This window comes from Platichthys flesus, chromosome 13, assembly GCF_949316205.1.
Source record: "Platichthys flesus chromosome 13, fPlaFle2.1, whole genome shotgun sequence".
Lineage (NCBI taxonomy): Eukaryota > Metazoa > Chordata > Actinopteri > Pleuronectiformes > Pleuronectidae > Platichthys > Platichthys flesus.
Window position 1 is genome coordinate 19,524,760 of NC_084957.1, and position 17,347 is coordinate 19,542,106.

The 17,347-nt window shown below is 39.3% G+C and overlaps 1 protein-coding gene across 1 annotated transcript; it reads right to left on the bottom strand.

The window, feature by feature from the left end:
• Window positions 1–415: 415 nt before the first annotated feature.
• Window positions 416–15,381, bottom strand: wdfy2 (WD repeat and FYVE domain containing 2). The gene is made up of 12 exons (XM_062402771.1): window positions 15,060–15,381; window positions 13,523–13,590; window positions 11,445–11,518; window positions 10,090–10,144; window positions 9,415–9,565; window positions 7,435–7,547; window positions 7,210–7,336; window positions 6,446–6,551; window positions 5,659–5,760; window positions 3,721–3,851; window positions 3,505–3,613; window positions 416–2,407 (listed from the first exon to the last, which is right to left on the bottom strand). Exons 1-12 carry the CDS (start codon window positions 15,194–15,196, stop codon window positions 2,378–2,380), a joined length of 1,203 nt encoding a protein of 400 aa, XP_062258755.1. The 5' UTR covers window positions 15,197–15,381; the 3' UTR covers window positions 416–2,377.
• Window positions 15,382–17,347: the final 1,966 nt, after the last annotated feature.

The window sequence follows — 17,347 nt, forward strand, 5'->3', positions numbered from 1 at the left end:
AAAAAATGCTTTATGAATACAACTGCCTTTGAAAATATGGACTAAAATAATCATCATTATGATAGTATGTGATTATGATATGATAGTGTTAATTGTGACAGTTAAATGAGAATTAAATTTAGTAATGGATATACTAGTCCCTAAAGTAATAAATAGTGGCTGGCTGTACATTTTTCAGTTCTGAGAGTAAATGCTATTTGGTATCAATTTAGAAAAATAACTTCAGGAAAAACAGTGTTGATAGTTTTTCTGTCCACAGTCAAGGCTGTGAAATCAGCATCTTCAGAGTCAAAAGGCCGAGAGATTTGTCCGACGTGTAACAGAGAAATAAGAAGGAAAAACCTTTGTGGAATTAAACTTTTCAGAAGAAACTACACGTGTAAAAAGAAGAAAGAAAAATACTGATCAGACAAACACCATTTACAACCAGTGCATTCACGTAGGTAAATACCTGGTCTTTTAATATGTTATTAATACACACGTTACACCAATGATCACAACTGGCCTCAGACGAGTTTATTTTGACTGCAGCAGAAGTTTAGGTTTTGTTTATTTCAATTTTGTGTCTGTTGTTTTCTGGGTTTGGACAACACTGGCGATTCTATGCATTTTTGCTCTAAATCACAAACTTGACCATGATCACTGGTATTTCCTTTTCAAAACAAGCAATTTTGTTTTCTGGTGTGGGGATACTAATTCAGGCAGCAACAATTATCAATAAACCAAACCTCAAACAAGTTGTGGTGCATTAGAAACTGTTTGGAAACAAATTCAACACACATAATTTGTAGTTTAGGGGCAGAAACCTCAGGCTCATTTTCATGAGTTTATTAGCTGTTGTAAATGTACCTTCATGAGGAGCTATCAAACAGTCAAGATCTTTTTCTCTTTTCTATATTGTTGGACAAAATCCTTATAAAGCATCAGACACAAACAGTATTTTCAAACATCTTTGGAAACATTAAGAGGGGGTTAATTCAACCTAATTATCATATGACCATTAAAGCAAGAAAAGTGATAATCGTTAAAAAAAAGAAAAATTTCATCTTCACAGCATTGGTTCGTAACAACATTTTGCTTCTTGATTCCAGTGCAGACGTAAATATATATTTACAGTAAAGTGACCAAAACAAAACAGTAATGATGAGAACAAAACGAGAGTAAACCATGTTCACAAGTTTCCTGTCAGTGTTTTCACATGTAAAGTATTTAAGTGCTCCCTCTGATTGTTTTTTGATGATATGTGCGTTTGCATGTTAGAAACATTAAGGACAAGCTTGAAATAATAAATAATCTCAAAAGAACATAGGGAATATTTTAAAAGATCACAGAGACATTGATTCAATCATTTACAAATGACAAAAGCTAACAGGGGTAGTCTGCACTGAGACAACCATGACACTGTCTCAAAACCCGGTCAGCGTCCATTGTCCTAAGTTAACCTTGCTTTACGTTTATTGTCAATATTCTCAGTAGCACCATCTACAGGCAAGGAAGGCAACAGCTCCTGCAGTGATGATGCTTCTGCTACTCGCAGGCAATGAGGCTGACTTGTCCATTTGTTTACATGTTTTATATTTTAGATATAAACTATCAAATATAGAACATACTCAAAGAAAAAAAAAAGGTTTGTGTGATAAATGCACAACCTGCGAAATAATTGAGTGTTTAGAAAGGTAAACAATTGTTGATTCAATTACTTCTCTAAAACTTAACATTTGCCTGTAGAGGACACCATCTGTCAGTGTTATCTACTGCTGTTACTTTGCTATCCTGCGGGTGGTGCAGGTTGTTGAGCGTAGTTGAGGTTTGACAATGAATACGCAGCTCCCTCTTGAGGAGAATCTGCAACCGGCTAACCGTGAGATTAAATCTGTCATTGAGTTGGGGTCCAGATCCATGAAGAGCTTCACAAGTCAGGTTTGGTTCCAGGGTATCCACTGACCGCAGTGCAGAAGCTTGTTTGGTGAGTTTCCAGCATGAGAAGCGGAAAGGAATGCATGAAAATTAAGTAAATAAAGTGTGTCAGCTGCTCACAGAGTCAAACCCCTCATTCCCTTACACCCACACACAAACATACACACAGACAGCACAGACAAACACGCAGACAGACAAAAAAAACACAAACAACTGTCTGTAATCTTGAGCCAACCGAGGCCTGTCCTGATCCCAGGCTGCACTGCTCCCTGCAGTGTCCTCACTGTGGACGCGCAACAGCCGCAGCTTGTTGTTGAATAACTGTTAAATATTATCCGGATGACATCAATACTGTTGAATACGCTGCTCTCTTTCTCTTCCAACTGCGGATGTTCACGTTAAACTCTCACAGTTTGGTGAACGGAAGTTCCCGCTGACTGCTGCCGTGCGTCCCCAGACCTCAGGACACCACAGGAGTCATGTCCCACAGCTGCAGACAAACAAAAGACATCATCTGTTTTATTCCAATAGAGACTAAGCAGTTAAAGAGGCTCTTCTACCGACTTTCTAAACCTCAGACAGAGACCAGCATGATCCATGTGTGAAAAGACCGATTTCAAATACTGTTTGTAATATGAATGCGTTTGTTTAGATCGTAGATAATAAATAGCGATGGCCAATGCGTCTCCATTTCCCCCCCACTATTCAGAATTGAGCTAACATATCCCGGATGGGAACGCTGCCATCTTGTGCCAAAGACGGCATTTGGAATCAGTCTCTGGAGATGCAGCCAAGGCCTCAAGGTCTAATTTATCAGTGGGACCTCTCTGCCTTGGCTCCATCACACGATCACTACACCACAGATTCTTGCTCCAAATGACGTCCTTGGAGCAAGATGGCACAGTTTATATACTGGATACTCTGGCTTCATTTCTGGATAGTTGGAGGAGGTGGAGACATGTCGTCCATCTTTATATAAGGCCTATGGTGGGTCACTATTGGCTTTCCACCAAATTGTATTCATACTTGTCATGTCAAAAACCTGATATGGTCAAGGCTGAATTACCTGCCAGGAACAGTAAGCAACTGCCACAGGGCCTAAAGTCCCCAGAGGCCTCATAGGGCTGGAGAAAGTTAAACATTAATACACAGTGCAGAGGGTTGGTATGAATAGGAAGTTCCTCCTGGCAGTTAATCAAGCCTGGGCGGCTGTGGCTGAGGGTTGAGTGGTCGTCCTCCAACCTGAAGGTCGGCAGTTCGATCCCCAGTCTGACCCATCTGCATGCCGAAGTGTCCTTGGGCAAGATGCTGAACCCTGAATGGCCCCCCCATAGAATAACAAAGTGCTGCAAATAGATGCACTGTATGAATGTGTGTGTGAATGGGTAAATGTAAAACTATACTGTAAAAAGCTTTGAGTGGTCATCAAGACTAGAAAACGATACATAAATACAAAACCCTTTACCATTTACTTAAGCATACAAAGGAAGAAATCACCTGGGTAGAGTAAAAACTCAACCTGATTAGTTTTGTTTTCACATGCTTATCTTATATGAGACTTGGAAATAAAACAGTTTGTTGCCAGACCTTGATAACCTTGTCAGTGCCAGAGGTGAGCAGATTTCCAGTGGTGGGCTCATAGTGCATGTAAACGATGCTGTGCTTGCTGTCATGGAAGGTGGCTGTGGGCGCTCGGCTGAAACACACAGAGGGGGCGACGGTTACTTCACTGTGCGAGCTCTGAGGAAGCAGCTGGCACAAAGGGTCAGCACATGGCGATGACAGAGGCCGATTGTTACTTACTCCTCATCAGTGATGGACTCGTGGCAGCTGTCACACACACGCACCTCGAACTCAAAGCCCATTAGGGGGATGCTGGAGCGTTTGGACGAACACTTGCCGCACACAGCTTGGCCACACTTCCTACAGTGATGCTGGAAAACACAGGAGGACTTGAACCGGTCAGCTATGATCAGCAACAATTTATTTGTTATCAGCAGCAGCAGAGGTACACAGGTGAGTAGGAGTATCTGTAGGAGGAAAAGAAATCACTGCTTTTCAAGTCAGGGGAAATTCTGCTTCCAATCAGATCTGTTTATTAAAATTCATTCTGCATGAGCAACTCTAAGTACCCGTGTTCACACCTGGAATAAAAAAAACATACTGATTCTGAATGTGTCTCCTGCACATTCAGAATCAGCACATGTGATCAGATCTCGCTTCATTGCACATATAAGCATACATTTTTTTGTTCACAAAAAACGAATCATTTGGTTTTAAGACGTCACTGAAGATGAAGATTGAAGATGTTACTGATGACAGTTTATGTGTGTGTGTTTGTGTGTCGGTGTATGTGTGTGCGTGTGTGTACCAAATTTAGATTCCCTCGAGGTGTTCATGGGATATCACATTCACAAGGCAATGAGGTCACAGCTACTTTGACCTTGGACCACCAAAATCTGCACAGTTGACTCTTGAGTCCAACTGAATGTTTGTACCAAATTTGAAGAAATTTCCACAAAGAATGAGATGGACGGTCGGACAATCCCAAATCATAGTACTGGCTGAATCAGATCACTCAGGATGGATGCAAATACCAGGTCTGAACAGGGTTTCTGTGGAGTCCAAGAGTTAAGCCAAAGTTGTAGTCTTTTGTTGTGTTTCCTTTGGGGGAGTCCTAGATAATATGTACCTTCACCAAATCAAATCAATTAAGACAAGCAATGAAAATGATAAATCAATTTTTTTAATTTGTACTTAAAATTAAAATGTACTTCTGAGCTTTGCATGTTGCCATTGATTTATTTACTTGTGTCTGGGATCACACACAACATGAATCAGACCAACAGCAGACTGATCTAATGTCAGTAAAATGAGTTTGATTACAGAGCAGAATCTTTCCTCCATGGTCTTGAACAGGACAACAACAAGTCATTCCGAGTCAGAGGGCGAAAGTTCAAGTCAGAGTCATGAGTCAGCCCGGCTGAAGTCCATCTCATGTGACCGCCGTACTATCACTGGAACGCTCCTGTAACATTTCTGTTTGTGTTCTCTTGATCATGTTTGTTTCTGAATGTTTGTAGAAACAGAAACCTCCTCTGTTCTCAGAGTTACCGTCAACATTATGAGCTGCTCAATGTTTGTGTTCAGTAATACTGAGACTTCTTATGTGCATCGATGACGTGTCAGTTTGTGAAACCTAACCTCCAGCAACACAAACATAACCCTGCGTTGCGTTTTGTTCCTGCAACAGACCGCTTCTGAAAATTGCAGTGCAGTCGAAAAACTTCTGTTAGTGAATCCATGGACACAAACGAGTAACCACAATGAAAAGCTGTTCCTGTGATGAGGTAATAAAACAGCCCCAGGATGTTTACTTGCCATTACTGTAACACAAATGAAGAGTTGTGCGCATTTGCAGGAAAGTTGTTAACAGCTACAGAATCAGTGCATCTGTTTAAGACGAGTAACTGATGTTAGAGCAGTGATGGTAGTTTGGGATCTGATGCTTTGTCACTATGTTTTTTACCTCCACGAGGGACTTTCATGTTTTCGCCTCTGTACATTGGTTTGTTTGTAAGCAGGATAAAAAACAATTGAGTTGATTCCATGAATCTTGGGTTGGGACATGGGACAGGGAGAAATTCATGGATCTGAATCTGTGTAATTTGGTGCAACTTGACGTTCTATATAGAAATTAAATGATTAAAATAAAAATAGATGTGTGTGTGTGTATTGTACCTGTCGTAGGCCGATCTTCTTACTGTCCCACATCTGTTTGAAGTTCCAGAAGAAAGGCTGCTCACACTTCTGACATGAGTCACTGTCAAGCCACTCCGGAGTCTGTGCAAACACACAATTCTTAAATTATAGATGTTTCCTGTTTTTAGAAATTCGTTTTCCAAACCATGGAATATTATTCAATATTTAAAAACAAACCTAAATCCAATAAAATGTTTTAGATGTTTAAAAGGTAGAACTGACATCAAACTTTTCATTAAGATTTTAAGCTGTTGGGTGGAAAAGTGATTGAAGGAAAACTAACATTTGGCTATTAGGTTTTCTTTGGACCATTATTGTTCAAACAAAAGAATCCAACTCCTCTTCGGTTTTACCTCTTTCCGCTCTTTCCCTCTTTTCGCAAAGCTCTAATGATTTAGCTATTTAACCTCCTTCCCTGCGTATTTAACCTGCACAGAGCAACAGTTAGCTGAGAGGGATCGTTTGGGGAACAACAGCCACCGACTGTTTATATTTGATAGCTCACCGCAAGGGATCTCAGCCGCAACAGAACAAAAATTAAAGTGACTCTGGATAAATGAACAGGCAATCAGGTAGTCAGTAAGTGTGTGGAGACTGGTAGAGCAGAGAGGGAGAGGAGACGTTTGTTTCTTCAGCGAATTCATTCCAGAGCAGGAGGGAGAGTAAATATGAGCAGTGTGTCTGAGACACAGTGAAAACGCGCAGCAGTTCATAGATTATGAATAAGTGCCTGTGTTTGAGTGTTGGGTTGATGTTACACTATCACCTCTTGTCTTGTTACGTCCATGTTCCAGATGACGATGCCTCCATCTGAGCTGCAGGAGATGAGCTGACGAGTGTGTGAGGCGTAGCACAATCCCTGAACCTTGTCACTGTTGAGGGAGTGAACGCATACACACAAATACGCATTCATTGGACAACAGACTAAGCAAGCGCTGAAATAAACAGTATAGAGCAGAGATGATGTCCCAGCATGGGTTCTATGAAGAATACATACAAAATGTTAAAGATCGAATTCAAGATTTTAAACTCTGTATTCTAACATACAAACATTAAGCTAGTGTGTAAACAATAGCTTTACTCACCGACAAACCAACACATAAATCTGATATCATATATGTTGATTTAAATTCATTAATCAATGAATCAATTGATCCATAAAATGTCAAACTGTGAAAGATTCCAAACAATTCACTAATTTCAAGGACAATGTTTTTCAAGTTTCTGTTCAGAAGCCAAAGATATAAATTATTATTTCAGCTAGTAATTGAATGTTGTCAGATTAACGTAAAGGTTAAATATGCAAAGGCAGAGATAAAATTACTTGAATCACCCAAAAAAAATTTCACTAACGTCGCCTCCTCTTCTGTCATTATATTCATGCTGTTCACACTGTCTGTTATGTCGGAATAAAGTCGGAATGAATACGAAAAGACAACAGCAATCTATCAGCACAAACATTTTTTTGTATAATTATAACCCAGTCTCCTTCAGCTGGATAATAACATTTTGAGAGTTGTTGATTCTTACTTGTGTCCTTGCAGTTCAATGGCTGTTCCTTTTCGCCCTCCAATGTCCCACATAATGATGGAGTGGTCGGAGCTGCCGGAGAACAGGACCCTCTGGACCGGGTCCCAACTCAGTGCCGTCACATTACCTACATCACATTCAATTCCTTGTTTTGTCTGATCAACAGTTCAAAACTCTTAAATACTCAATTAGTGATTATGATTGGTTAATGTGTGTGGTGTGTACCAGTGTGTCCCTTGAAGGTGGTGACCAGGCTGCAGCTCTCCTGCTCCAGCTTCAGGATGGTCACCTGACCGGACTGGTCCCCTACGAAGGCGTGTCTGGTTTCCACATCGAACCTGAGTGAACATTAAGGTTGAAGAAGAAGAAACTATCCTGCCTAAGAGACGACTGATGCTTCAATTCAGAGGAAGTTGATCCTGAGATCACCTGAATTCTATAGTGACCTTTGGCTCTACCCTGGTTTAACTGTTTGTCCTTTGTTTGAGGAACTCAGCTGACTGACACAACACCCTAACAATACATGATACTATTTCCTCTCCAACACATTTAGGATGCAGCCTGTAAGTCACACCTTTACAGACGATAAGTTCCAGACACAGAACAATACATTCGCACACCCCCCCTGTGTTTTGGGGTCAGGAGGTAACCCACACAGAGACACTTAAATATGAGCACAGACACTTCACATTTCATCACACTTGCAGCCTCCACCTTGCCTGTGTGATCCTTTCTGCAGAAAGCTTTTACAAATCAATTTACAAAGACAACTTGTCTCAGAACCTCGTTTGTTGATCCCATTTTCACCACAGTAAACAATGTGTGTCGTCTCAGTTCAGCATAGATTTGGTCGACTGAGTCCTAATCAAGCATCAACCATTTGGAATTGAGTAACAACTTGGAAGAAGTTGAATATTGTTTCACTTAAGTATTATCTACGAAAACACATCTGAATGAATAATTGTTGAGCAAATATGACACATTTAAAAGTCTCAATCTTGATTATTAGCTTCACAAAATCTGTCTTTTATCTTATCAGGTATCGCAGCTCGTTGCTTCCTGCTGCTCTCACACTTTACAACCAGGGGCCTGTACGACGAGGAGAATTCAACATACCCAGGATATCTTTTCGTTATCTGACTTCACTTAACCCAACACTGCCGTAATAATTGTGATGTATTAATATATTTCGAAAAATACATCCTCCGTTTGTAGGAAGCTCTGTTTTATTTCCTGACCTTCATTATTTCCCCCATCACTGTATCCTAAACTATTGCTTTTTCAGTTGTCAGTACTTTAGACTTATTCTGTTATAATGAACTTAACAGTTAAGCTTGGCCGTTGAGCATGAGTTACCATGGGGATTTACTCCAGTAAGAGGTGAACAAGCTTCATATGACAGAAAACTACAACAACACTGAACTGATATCTTTGTGTATGTTTGCAGTTTTGCTGCAGCTAGATATAAATTAAGGAGATTGTTGGGCCTTGGTGGAAGTTTGCGCTCTACTCAGGGACCTTCTAGTTGTAGTGGTGTTTCTATTTCTACAAAACACAGCAAATATCCCCATGGCCGAACCAAAAAAATATTATCTTATCTTATACAAAGTCGTTTTGCTGTCGGAATAAATTTAGAAAATGTATTAATAAAAATATGTGACCTCTCTCACATGAAAGCCTTCGAAATTGTTGTTTACAAAACTTAAAAACAGTTTGGGGTTCTGTCTTATGGGGCTGCTCATCAAACAGAATCATATCAGACCCTCAGAATCGTGGCTCCAGTCACTACAAACACAGACACCGTCTCCCACTGGATTTCTTGCTAAACAGAGCAGGCAAGTTAGCATGTTGAAGCTAGCAGTGCTCTGGCCTAATGGCAGGCTCATTGGTATGGATCAGTGTAAGTGAGGAGCACTTCAGCCTTTCATCTGGCCATTACAGAAACCAACTCGGCCCGTTTCCTTGACAACAGCATGACTGATGCCTATTGTAAGCCCTTCTCAGCAGTATGAACTAACTGGAAGCTAATCTCCACTGCCCTGTTTATTGTCGCTTTGGCCTTAAAATAGACCTAGTTGTAATAATGAAAAGGTTTTTTAGAGTAAAAAAGCACCAAAGATGGCTCGTCACTTCCCACTCGGTTCACGGAGTCTGCAAACCAACACAAACAGAGCAGGAGGGGAAGCTGGGAATGTTAAAGGATACTGTAGACCAGAAACCCAGGCGGCCGTGCGGTATGTCCCCAGCTGCTGGCCGCTCTCCGAGCAGTGCCAGGTGAAGTTTTTGTCTTGGCCAGTGCTCAGGAGCCACTCCATCTCCAACACAAACAGCACCACTGTCACTCTGCCCTGGTGGGCTGCACATGCAAAAACAATAAAAACACACAAATACTACACATGAGTTCCATTTCCGCATTCACCTAAATCTAAGATTTGTCCTCACAGAAATGACACCAGCTATTTTAAAACACTATCCAATTTGCATATTTATAAGCGAAACTAAATTCACATCTAACATATTTTAGAAGAAGAATGATGGTGCATTCTCACATCTCATTAACTAATGTAGAGGAAGATGTTCTCCACTGGTGTAGAAACATTTTGAGATCCTACAATTTCACAGGAAAGCACAAACTAATAACAGAATAGCTGCTTTTTAACATGTACCGAAGTTGGGACATTTTGCGGAAGTCTTCAGGATGGTCTGTATGTGATGAAAAAATTGTCCGAGTCAGTTTGTCTGGACAATTTCCGGTGATATGTCCTGAAAACGTCTGAGTGAGCGAGTGATTGGGGATGTTGATTACGGTTCTGAACAGTGACAAACGCAAAACTGAAAGAATACACACAAACACACGCACACACATACTCCCATCCTCACCCTGGTAGGTGCGTGCAGGGGTGATCGTATTGTAGTCCTCTGACAGGATGAATTCCTGAAAGACAGGAAGCGAAGATAAAAGTTCACACTGTCTGGGGTCCAGTCGGGTTCTGAGGAAATCAATGAATGGGGAAAACTTCAACAGGTCTTTACGTGGTATTCAATTGAACACACAAAATGAGATTTGTAGAGATTCTCTGTCAATCATAATTTTTTTTACAAGAACAGTACTCACTTCAAGTGTTTGCAAACTGTGCTGCATATAAAACTGGACCTGGAAGCCCTCTAAAATGTTCTGTATGGCTTCCTTCCTGAGAAATACTTTCCTGCTTCACCATCGTAAAGTGTAATTGCAAATGACTATATTGGAAAAACTCTAGGCCTGTGTAAAGGGCAGCAAAAACCAGAACAGATATCCTCTGAAGACAACACCCATAACTAAACATTGAAGGAACTGGAAGTTTTAGGGTGGGAAAATAACTGGTCAGCATCACATCATGTCAGGTTTCTTTGACATAGACTACACTTCCTAAAACAGACAAGAAGACAAGTCTCTATGGAGTTATGACCACTAAAATGTGCATTACATCATAATGCTTATTTCTGTTAGTTTTGGAGATTTTTTATTAATGAGTTGAACCTTAAGGAAATCCAATTGAATTCTGAAGTTTTCACCTCTGTAAAGCAATAATTTTGTTAATTCATATTCTATCATATCAAATACGATTCCACAAAGATTTCATGGCAATTTGAGAGTTCGTCAAGAATCAAAGTGTATGTACAGGGGAAATGGTGATCCCTTAATTTTTCATCTTTCTCCATTATCGGACAATAATATTTGATTTGTCAAATATATTGGTTTGTAAAGTACCTGCAAAACTGAAAAAACACTTATACAACATTCATCCTCAGCTGTATAATGATTATAATGATTAAATATCTGAAAATAGTTAGAGAAAACATCAAGTCTGTCTAAGGTTAGCACTAAGATGGAAGGGTACCACTAAGCAACTTTAGGAGAAAATATGACATTTCCGGGTTCAGAGGTTTTCATTTCTCGCCAAGTCTGAGGTCAGAGTGACCTGATGAAACTCTCATCCCAACTTAACAAACACCCTCATCAGAAACATTCCTGTTGCTCAGAAGAGCAGCCGACATTTCTCCCAAAAATACACACCATGAAAGCTGCTCTCCATTTAATGAGTCAAAAAGAAGATGACAATTAATGTCAATAATACAAACTAACCTGCTGGCTTGTACAGTACCCTGAAAAAAGCAAGAACAACAAACAGACCACAGCTGATGAGGAAATGGGGAAAAGGGTGAGAGAGGACAAAGTTGCTGAACGAACTTACACAGATACTCCCAGTGTCCATCCCCAGAGACAGCCTCCTGGTTTCTGGGTTAAAGGACATACAGGAGCACGAGGCTGGAGACACAAAGACAAACAAAAACAGTGAACAGCTTGCATGTATGTCAAGAGGTGGCAAAGTACTCACATTTTTTACTTAAGTAGAAATACAGATACTTGTGTTAAAAAAGACTAGAGTAAAGGAGTTGAATCAGTACTTCTACTTTAACCAGAGTAAAAGCAGAAAAAGTGAAGGCTCTGAAATCGACTTAAGTACAAAACGAAAAATGTTCAACTGCAATGATACATGAAGCCCCTTAAAATAACTCGGAAAAACGAAAATATTCCCTCACACAAAATAGGATTGTTTTCCTCGTCTGTTAACAACCTGCACAGTGCTGGTAGAGAGAAAGAAAAAAAAATCACGGGACACCGTCTAGTTCTGCTGCAAGCCATCTGTGAAGTACAGATGCCTGAAAAATCTATTTAAGTACAGCAACGAAGTAATTGTACTTTGTTACTTCCCGCCTCTGTGTATGTCTGTGTTTGTGTATGTTTCTTCAGAGTCAACGTACCATTAACCTCATTTTACACAGCATAACTGTCCTTACAGGTTTTTGGAAGCCAATAATGATAAAATGGTGTAATAAAATAGGCGTAACAAATAATACATACCAATCGGTTCAATGTTAAACCTCTTGCCTATTTTAATGTGTTGGCTGATCTGCGTATAATGACACATGGGGGTTAAGGATATGAGTCAAGATACATTATTTTCAGCCAGATTTATTATCAGAGTGGTCCATGTTCTTCGTGGGCTCTGACTAAATGTGAATCATTGGACCTGTTTGTGTTTCCTGTCTGATGAAATCTGCTGAATACTAATAACATCACATTAAATTATGCCCACCAGCTTTAAAACTAAACATTAAGTTTCAGTGTGCTCCAAGGCTCCAAAACAACAACAGAGGTGAATAATCCTCCCTCTCAACCAATCATCAACATTCACAGCTTCGTGCTGGTCATACGCAGGTGCCTTTATTATTCTGTCTACCCCCTACCACCTCTGGGCTACTTGCTTACTACACAAATCAATTTGAATCCACAGTTCTAGGTCTATAAAAATGAAATGTATTTAAATTGGTTTGATTGTCCTCTGGGCAGATTTATTTAGCCTTTTCTGTTTTATTCTTACATCTGGTGAATGTGATTAATTAAAGAGAAAATTAACTCTACAAATATGTTCTTGTTTATTTTTATCTATGCAATTAAAAAAAAAAAAAGCTGCTTCAGATCAATATCTGTATTTGGCCAAATGAAGCATCTTTATCTAAAAAACAAAGCAGTGCTCAAACAGTTAACATAGATACCAGTAATTTATTATTAAAAGTAAGACACCATTTTTTCCTCTTACAAGGAGCAAAAATTGATTTTGTTTTAGAAAGGTTATGTGGGATAATGACCCCCAAAAAAAGGGATTATAGAGGAAATAACAGAGTGCTGTCGTAATATCATCGAGGTTTTGGCTGAAGATTGTGGAACAAAAGTCTCATCTCAGTTACCAGCATAAAAATAACATGGAAAATAAACAGGAGGAAAGACTAAATCATGTATTCTTATCAACACCAATTTCAGTTTGTCTCTATTAGTAAACTGAAATGTCAAATATGCTGAATGAAGCCTCTGCCACTCATTTTGTGAGCTACAGATCTTGCTGATGGTAGCATAGGATTTCCTTGAGTTGCACAACGGGAGGGCCACACGGAAAGACAGTGTTACAGACATACAGCACTAAGGAGAACAAACAGTCCTGCAGGAGTTCTAATATGGAGGCAAATGCGTTCATGTCAGTCCGTGAGACGGTATCATTTATGTTGGTTATGATTAGGAAAGACATTCACGCAGAGGAAGAGAGAGCAAAAAACAGGAATTAGCGACTGGCCTATTCCAAGAAGATTGTGATACCTGGACAACTTCGCTGACTCAGAGTCACACACTCATACATTTTCCGACTTACAGCATTTACAGAATATCCACCCTGAGAACCTTTAATCAAACACAAGTATAGGCAAGAATACTTACATGGCAATGTGTGGTAGACGCTGGGCCAGTACTGACCACTGTCTCTCTTCAGCCATACTCGAATAGCCCTGTGGAGGGAAACCAGAGAGATTTAGCATTGCAATGTGGGAAGACTCTACAGTTACACATATTATTTTTATATTATAAATATAAATAATTATATTGTATTTTAGAGCTGAAAGATTAGTCAACCAATAGAAAATCCATCAGCAACTACTGACTCATCATTATATTAAATCATTCTGAATTTCCCACGGGAGTAATAAAGTATCCATCTATCTATCTATCTATCTTAAATCTATCCACTAACCCAAAAATGTGTTTGTTCCCACGACTCCAAAGTAAGGACTCTTATATTAAACAGTCTCTTAGATCAAAAAGGCTTATGGGTTCCCCACTGCTTGCACAGGCTCCTCTGACCAGTTTTTGTACAGCTATCAGCTGCTAGGTTCAGCCTGTCTTTCCTCACAATTAATTGTATGTATATTTACATCTGAAATGTTACACGAGATAAACATGAAGGTCTGTCACAGGTAGTAAGTTGAACTGGATCAGGGTTATGGACTGTTGACCTCCTTCAGACTTGGTATTAATGTCTCTGTCCTGAATGATCTGATCACTGGTGGACAGTTAAGAGTCAAGGTGTGAATGCACCCAAATGATCCTCAATGCAACAACCACTCCGGTCACATCCGGAGATGATATGACGTGAGAGTGACTGAATACCGGGGCTCAACTAATATGGAATTTTCTTTGCTGCAAAATTTGGCAATGATTCCGGCTTATATTTTAAAGTTCGATCATACGTTTGATCTTTAAGTCACTAAAAAAGAAAAAGAAAACAGAGATATGTAGAACTTGAAATTAAAAATAATTTTGTTTTACATCATATGTAAACATACATTCACATCTTTTCTGCATTGTCTCTGCTGAGAAATATTTTTTTACATTAACATTAATATGTCAGTCAAATGATCATATCAACATATTTTTCTTTGTTTTATCATTCAACAGGTGAATTGCTCAGGTTCCTATATACAAGATAATATGAGGACAGGGCACATTTGGACATACACCCCCCCACCCCAAGCATTTACTGATTCACACCACACACACACCCACCCATACACCCCCCCCCCCCCCCCCCCCCCCCCCCACACACACACACACACGAGGGTAGAACCAGGTTAGTTTTGGCTCTGGATCACTTACTGTAGCTAGTTAGTTGACAGGTTAACCAGCTTACCTGTTTACTGTGGAAATATCTATCCCTAGTATATGTCAAACAAGCCATAGACCGAACATTTGAATGAGTTAATGTTTAGCTAGCATGATAGGGACATTAGCTAAATTAAATATTAACAGACCAAAGTTAATTAAAGCACAAACGTTAAGTGACGTTCAATTTTTACATAAATGCTGGATAGCCCGGTTCTGTTTTGATGAGCAACCGGTTTGTAATTTGAGGTTCAGTCCGGGTACGAAGGGAGTCAGTGACCGACGGGAGGAGCAGTTGTGCGTGAATCGGGGATGGTACCTGTCCTCAGACACGCTGATCACACCGTCTTCTTTGGGGATGATGACCGCCGTGCTCACAACCTCCTGGAAAGCCTCGATCTTGCTCAGCAGACACGGCTTACGAGCCTGCGGCTGGGGCTGAATTTCGGCTGCCATGAGTCGGTGGTGCGCAAGCCTCGGCGTACGGTCCTGTCTCCGGCAAACATAACCACCCGTCCGGCGGCAGAGCAGCGGCTGGGAGCTGCAAGGCTATGATAGGCTAGGCTAGGCTAAGCTAAGCTATGCTAACCTGTCAGGAGAGAAACACACACACGGTGCTGTGACACTGTCAGCTGACCACACGCGCGCGTACACACACACGAACACGAACGTGCACACGCGATATTCACGTCGACGTCGCCGCCCTATTGGACAGGAGAAGACTGAGCTGTAAACAAACATAAGTAAACAGAGTATCTGCGATTAGACTGAATATAAAGCACCAAATCGTTTACATTTTAATATGTGGAGAATTAAATAGGTTTTTCTCCATGTATATATAACCTCGACACGTCGGCTCAATTCGGCTTTTTAGTTTTATATTTTAAGGGGATCATTTTGTCAGATGGCAATAGACATCGAGATGACTTGGCTTCACTTCTGGGAGCTGTGTTGTCGTCCGTCTTTATCATATCTATAATTAAAACAAATGATATAAACTTTATATAATTTAGGTCTGTATGTAGACTCTGTCTGGATGGACTTAATATGAAATAAGATCTAATATCAAAGTAAAGTAGGATCATACCAGGTCTTTATATAGACACTATACAAAAGTATTTATATACACTCTTTATAGAGACAGTATATATAGCTCTTGATTGTATCTAAAGTTATTTGCATAGTCTCTGTATATAGACTGTATATACATTTATATATATAGACTATATATAAAGATATTTATACAGACTCTATAGACTGTATATAAAGATATTTAAACATAAACTTTATATAGATTTTAAATTTCTTATTATGGCTCTTAACATAGATTATTTTTGGATATAAGGATCGTTAAATGTATATGGTACATGCTCAGACTCACATGAAAGTTACTTTTATTAAAAGGGTACTAACATTTTGAAATTATTATTAAAATTCTTCCCCCAAAACCACAGCGGAGACACATCTGGCTTTAAATGGTTAATATGTAATTTCCTGACTAGTTTCAGTTTATTAAGACATTAAAGGGACGTTTTTTGTTGATGATATGACACATGCAACTTTTAAGTTTAGGGACTTTTATATCGGAGGTTAAAAAAAAGAAGGTTTATTTTAGTGTGGGAGGACCTTGATCGTATTAAAGTGAGCATCGATCGTTTCCGGCCATGACCTTCAAAATAAACCCCAATTTACAACGCTATAGTCGTGCTTTGGTCGCTCTATCCAAAGAAAATATTCCTGTGAAATAAACTGTTGATATATATCATTGATAGAGATAATTAAATGTTGAGTGTAACCAACAACATTATGACAAATTCCATGTAAACACTTTAAGAACTTCTGACAGTGTTCATTACAAAAGTCAAGTTTCAATCATGAGCTGAGCTGAGCTGAGCTGATAATCAAGTGTGGACTTCACAATAAACGTGTAAATAGTAAAGTCAGTAAAATACAGTATGACGTATATGGGAATTTTAGTTTTTTTTATTTAAGGCCAAATATAAGAAATGGAAGAAACATATGCAAGTTCCCAAACGTTTTAAAAAAGAGTAAATCAATTATATTATATTGCTAATAGTTTTTAGCTGTGATGTTAAGGGATTTCAGGTATTATGAATTAATATGAAGCTTACAGTACATTCATGTTTAAATTCCAAACCTTTTACAGATTGGTGCATCAAAATATAAAGATTGTGTTGGTTCAGATACGTTACATTGCTGTTAATGAACAATTATTGCTGAAGCATTAACATGTACACAATATTTTTATGTTGTGGTTGGTAAGGGTGGATCGATGGCAATTTGACTATGTTACTATTACTATTTAATTTACTTTGGTAGTGTGACTTATATTAATGCATCAGTTAATCCGTTTGTTTTGTATTCAAAGTTTGAATCGGTCAAATAGTTGTAGTGGAGTGATAAAGTATCTTAACACAAATGGGAATACAAATAAAAGTACCAGAAAATTGGTTCCTAATGATCATACAAAACAAGGCATTTGTAAACAGAATGAATCACAGAATTCGTCTGTTTTAGCACCTTTGTGAATGGGCTAAAACCTTAACCTTTATTCTGAAAAACAGTGTTGCACCAGGAAATGAAGTG